Source organism: Geospiza fortis, unplaced genomic scaffold (genome assembly GCF_000277835.1).
Source record: "Geospiza fortis unplaced genomic scaffold, GeoFor_1.0 scaffold26, whole genome shotgun sequence".
In the NCBI taxonomy this organism is placed as follows: domain Eukaryota; kingdom Metazoa; phylum Chordata; class Aves; order Passeriformes; family Thraupidae; genus Geospiza; species Geospiza fortis.
In genome coordinates this window covers 85,595-91,263 of record NW_005054425.1, presented here as the reverse complement: position 1 = coordinate 91,263, position 5,669 = coordinate 85,595, and the positions used below count along the sequence as shown (strand labels likewise).

Here is a 5,669-nt window from a genome sequence, read left to right as displayed (position 1 = left end):
TCGGGCAGAGCCCGAGGGTTTCCTTTGGGACCCCAACTGGTGTCACCCCATCATCGTCCCTAAGTCCCTACCCCTCAGACACATTGGGGTCTCCCTGAGTGCTGCTGGAGGGTGACAAGGAGCGGGGGGGGGACGACAATCCCAATGGCCACGTGTCATTCCCAGCCCAGCACATGGTATTCTGTGAAGAAAAACTGTCATTTACTGGGATCTGTCCACCTTGGGGACAGCGAGTGAACCCCCAAATGCTGTCCCTGGATTTTCTGTCCTGCCCCCCCCACCCCACCCAGTTTTCCTCCCTCCTCCTCAGACCTACATCTTCTTTTAATCTGGGCCAGGATTTTTTTTCTCTGATCCAATTATTTTTGTCCGTGTTCCATGATCCAGAGCTGGAAACAATAGACTGGGGCTGGCACCTGCCCCAGGAGCGGTCAGTCCCCCAGAGGGGGTGTCCCCTGTCCTTCACAAGGGACAGCCCTTCTCGCTCCCCTGGCCAGAGCAGAGTTACAGTGGCGATTTTGGGTGCCCTCCACCCCTAGAGCCACCCTGGGGCTGAATCAGGTCAATTTATGTAGATTTAATGAAAACATGGAAAAGTTTAGGAAGAGAGGAAAAATACCCTCTCCCCAAGGAAATCCCTCAGGACTGAGAGCAATGTGGTAGTTCAGGGCTGCTGAAAGTTGGACTGACCCTCCGGGTTCCCCCAGGGTGGTGGGGACCTTTCTCTGTGTCCCCATCCCAGGGCCAGGGGGATTCCATGCTGCCTGTACATGGACAGGGGGTACTGCAGGCATCTCTCTGTCCTCAGTTTTCCTTCTCCACCCCGCTTTTACCTCTCCAATCCCTCTTTCCCCTTCACACCCCCCATCCCTCTTTCCCTCCCTCATTGCTGTGTTTTCAGCTGATGGGAACATCAAAGCAGTTGTTTTCTCATCAACCTGCCACGCTCCAGCAGCCGCTGGGAGCATGAAGCCACAGCACCAGCTCTGACACCTCAGTGCTGCTGCGGGGGGGTGGGGAGCTCCCCTTGTACCCCAAACCCCAACACCACCACCAGATGTGTCCTTCACCCTGCCCATGCCGTCTGTCCCTGGCATCTCCTCACCGGCCTTAAGCCAGTCTCAGCTTGGTGCAGCTGGGAGGATGGGGGGGGTCACAGTGCCTCTGCTGTCCCCAGCATTTCCTGGTTCCCCCTGGTCCCCCCTGCGCTCCCGCCCTATGCCCGGGGTGCTCCCCCGCTGGATCCGGGTTGTGCCACAGCTGTTTGATGAGCAAAGTGTGTCACAGCAGTGCCAAGGGGCGTGACAGTGTCATGTGATCCCAGGAGCATGGAGGGGGTGCAGGGGTTCCCCTCCACACCAGGGAGAGGTGCAGGGCTGCTGCTGCTCCAAGGCTCCTGGGCAACCCCAGCCAGATCATCCCCCCACCCACAGCACCCCCATTTCCCAGCATCTTCTCAAACTGCCCCCCCTCCTCCTGCCACAATACTCCACCACTCTGAGCATCCCCCTGGTCCCCAGCTCCCCTCAATCCAGGGCATCTCCCACCCAAATCACCCCCATTTTCCAGCATCGTCCCACACTGAACTCTCCCCTGCCCCAGTATCCCCCCACTCTGAGCACCCTCTCAAGCCCCCCTCTCCAGGCCCTGGGCACCATAGGACATTGCCACACCTTAACTCAAAACCATCGCTTGAAGGCACTGCTGGGCCCAGGGGCCAGCCCCTGTCAGGGAGCAAAGGGTGCGAGGGCAGCCCAGGGTGCTGCTCCCTGCACATTCCCTCTGTGTCTCCTGCAGTCCGAGTACCACTACGAGTACACAGCCTGTGACAGCTCAGGATCGCGCTGGAGGGTGGCTGTACCACACACACCTGGACTCTGCACTGGCCTGCCTGACCCTGTCAGGGGCACTGAATGCTGTAAGATTGCCACCAGGAATGGCACAGGGTCAGGCTGGGGGGTGGGAATGGCAGGGATGGGAAATGAGGGCGAGAGGAGGGAGAGAGTGGGGAGACAAGCACAGCCATTGTTGGCTCCAGTGCAGGCAGGAGGATGGAATGGGATCAGTGGGATGGGAATCCCCCGGGATGGGATGGTAGAAGAACTACAAGCCCTGGGGTAGGATGGAATAGGAATCACACACACAGCAGCTCCCTGGGATGGGATGAGAGGGATGGAAACCACACACACAGAGGCATTGGAATGGGATGAGACAGAAGGGAATCACATGCACACACAGATAGGATGGGATGGGAATCACACATAAAGTCATGGAATGGGATGAGAGGGATGGGAATCTCACACACATAATGGGATAGGATGGGATGGGAATCCCACACATGGGCACTAGGATGGGATAAGAGGGATGGAAATCACACACACACATGCACAAGGGTGGGAGGGGAATCACACACACAGTAACCAAATGGAATGAGAGCCATGGGAATCTCATCACACACACATGCACCAGGATGGATGAGCAAGATGACAATCCCCCTCACACAAACTTACCAGGAGGGATGAGCAGGATGGGAACCCCAAACACATGCCCCCCAAAGCCTGGGGGTGCCCAGGTTCCATGGTAGAGCATTACATCCTGCCTGGATTGGGCAGAGCTGGGCATCAGGTACCAAAACTCATGGATGGGGAGGGTGCCTTTGTGGAATGGTAAGAACTGGGCATCCCAGCACCTCCACCAGCTGGAGCACTTGGAAATGCAGAGCTGAGGGTGATGAGGTTGTAGCAGCACCAGGAGGACTGGGGGTGACCCTCCACGCCCTGTGCCCCCATCTCCATTGGCAGCATTCTCCTGCAAGGCGGGTGAGTTCCTGGAGATGCAGACGCAGACGTGCCGGCCCTGTGCTGCGGGCACCTATTCGCTGGGCACTGGTGTCCGCTTTGATGAGTGGGACGAGGTGCCCCATGGCTTCGCCAACGTGGCCACCAACCTCGAGGTGGATGACGGCTTTGGCGATGTGGCAGAGAACTGCACCACGTGAGTCACTGTGTCACTGGCTGTGACGCCAGCACATGGGCACCTGGCCTGTCAGGACTGGGTGTGGGGCACAGCGAGCAGGATGGGTGTGACACCCCTGTGCATCCATAGCACCCCTGTGCATCCATAGCACCCCTGTGCATCCAGTTGCCCTGACACCCTTCTGTCATCCTGCCCTGGGAGGTGACACCAGCAGGGCATTACAGGGGCACCCTGGTCACAGCAAGGGAACACTCAGCAGCATCACCCGCCCCCCAGAAGTGGCAGGACCCGAACCCCATGGGACCTCCACATCAATATTCCTTGGAGATGGAGCACCCATGGAGGTCCCCAGAGCTCCTATGGGGGCCTCTACAGCACCCATGGGGGTCTCCACACCCCTGTGCCACCAGAGAGAGCCTTTGCTGCCACAGTCCTTTGATCCTCACTGGCAACCTCTGAGCTCTTTTGGTTGTGCTGGCAGCAACCAGACCCTTCCAGTTGTTCCATTAAACATCCCACCAGCAGCCACAAAACCCTCTTACTTGTACCACAGCCATCAAGGCCTCTCAGTTGTACCAGCAGCTGCCAAGCCCTCCCAGTTGTTCCGCTGCCACTGAATTTCCCACCAACAGGTTGTACCAGCAGCCACTGGTACACAGCAAATACCAACAGCCACCAAACGCTCCTGGTTGTACCACACCACTGAGCCTTCCCAGTTGTACCAACAACCAAGAAACCCTCCCAGATTTACCAACAACCACCAAACCCTCAGTTTTACTGGCACCACCATGCTGCTCCGTTGATGCCCCTCTTAGGCATTCCCTACTCCCAGTAGTGTGTTCTAGCCATCACACCTTGCCATATCCCTAAGATGTGCCAAAGCCCTGTGGCCCTCATTTCTCCCCTGCTTCCTGGGGACCCTCCCAGCTGTCCCACCAATCCTTGTCCTGCCCGCTGAGAGTGGTGACAGGATATATCACTTGCCCCAGGTCAACGTGGGTGCCACTGGGGGACTACGTGGCCTCCAACACAGATGAGTGCACGGCCACCCTCATGTATGCTGTGAGCCTCAAGCAGTCGGGGACTGTCACGTTCGAGTACATCTACCCTGACAGCAGCATCGTCTTTGAATTCTTCGTGGGTGACAGGGCAGGGGTGGAGGATGTGGGTCTCTGGGGACATGGGAAGGTCCCTGAGGGCATGGGAGGGGTCTCTTGGTACATGGAGGGGTCCATCGGGATATGGGAGAGAGTCCTAGATAGCATTAAGGGTCCCTAGGTACATGGGAGAGGTCTCTTGTGACCTGAGTGGGTCTGTGGGGACTCCTCAGGGATCCCTGGGGACATGGAAGGAGTCCCCGAGAACATGATGTGCGTCCCTGGGGACATGGCAGGATCTCTGGTGGATGTGACAGGAGTCTCTGGGCACATGGGGGAGGGGACCCTGGATATATGGGAGGGGTCCCTAGGGACATCATGGGGATCATTGCAGACATGGAGGGGTCCCTGGGGACATGAGAGTGGACCCTGGTGACATGAAGGGAGCCCCATGGGATATGGCAGTGGTTCATGGAGACATGAGGAGGGGTCCCTAAGAATATGGAGGGTCCCTGGGAGCATGGGGGTGTGTCCCTGGGGACATGCAGGGTCCCTGTGAACATGGAGTCCCTGACACTCTCCCTTGCAGGTGCAGAACGACCAGTGCCAGCCCACGGTGGAGGAGTCCCGCTGGATGCGGACGACAGAGAAGGGCTGGGAGTTCCACAGCGTGAGTGTTCGGTGGGAGGTGACACCGGGGGGACGTCCCTCGGTGTTGCCCCGGCGTTTCTTGTCCCTCCCGTGGGACGAAGACGCCGCACGAGGCTGAGGAGGTGGCGGTGGGTGATGACAGACGGGGGTGCCACACACCCCCCTCCACTGGTGCCAGCCCCCTCCTCGGCAGTGGGATCCCCCACCCATGGTGCCAAACCCATTCCTGGCAGTGGGATTACCCAATCCTGTGGGATCCTTCTCCCAGGTGGAGCTGAGCCGTGGGAACAACGTGCTGTACTGGCGGACCACCGCCTTCTCCGTCTGGTCCAAGGTGCCTAAACCGGTGCTGGTGAGGAACATCGGCATTACAGGTGGGTGGGGGCAGGAAGGAGGATCTCGGGGGTCGTGCACCCCCGTCCCCGCTACTTGAGACTCCTCCCGCTCCCAGGGGTGGCCTTCACTTCCGAGTGCTTCCCCTGCAAGCCCGGCACCTTCGCCCCCACCGCCGGCTCAACCACCTGCCAGCCCTGTCCCGCTGATACCTTCTCTGGCAAAGGGGCCACCGCCTGCCAGCCCTGCGACCCTGACACCTACGCCGGTGAGAGGGGACATCCGGGGCTCCCCCCGCCCAGAGCTGTCCCTCTAGTATATGACCCTGGGAAGGGAAGGGGTGATGTGGGGAGCAGGGGTGACCTGACATCCCCTGGTGGCGACAGTGCTGGCGCTCCTGACAAACCTGACACCTACGCTGGTGAGGGAGGACACCCTTAGAGGTCCCTTTGTCCCCGCAATCTGCGCTGCAGGAGTGGCCCTGGGGAAGGGAGAGATGATGTGGGGAGTAGGGAGCACCCACTACCCCTTGGTTGGGAGGGAAGACAAAGACACCCCGCGTGGTGGGAACAGCGCTGGAGTCCCCGGGCTGCGCTGGATCACCCGCCGTGT

General features: G+C 59.3%; 1 protein-coding gene across 1 annotated transcript in view; it reads left to right on the top strand.

Moving 5' to 3' along the window:
- Window positions 1-1,797: 1,797 nt before the first annotated feature.
- The window catches only part of KIAA1324 (KIAA1324 ortholog), a 10,172-nt gene continuing 6,300 nt past the window's right edge, over window positions 1,798-5,669 (top strand). The window contains exons 1-7 of the mRNA XM_014309371.2: window positions 1,798-1,918; window positions 2,802-2,994; window positions 3,966-4,113; window positions 4,663-4,743; window positions 4,993-5,098; window positions 5,176-5,325; window positions 5,531-5,667. Coding sequence (XP_014164846.1) covers window positions 2,834-2,994; window positions 3,966-4,113; window positions 4,663-4,743; window positions 4,993-5,098; window positions 5,176-5,325; window positions 5,531-5,667 — 783 coding nt within the window. The 5' untranslated portion in view covers window positions 1,798-1,918; window positions 2,802-2,833. The remainder of the gene's footprint in view (window positions 1,919-2,801; window positions 2,995-3,965; window positions 4,114-4,662; window positions 4,744-4,992; window positions 5,099-5,175; window positions 5,326-5,530; window positions 5,668-5,669) is intronic.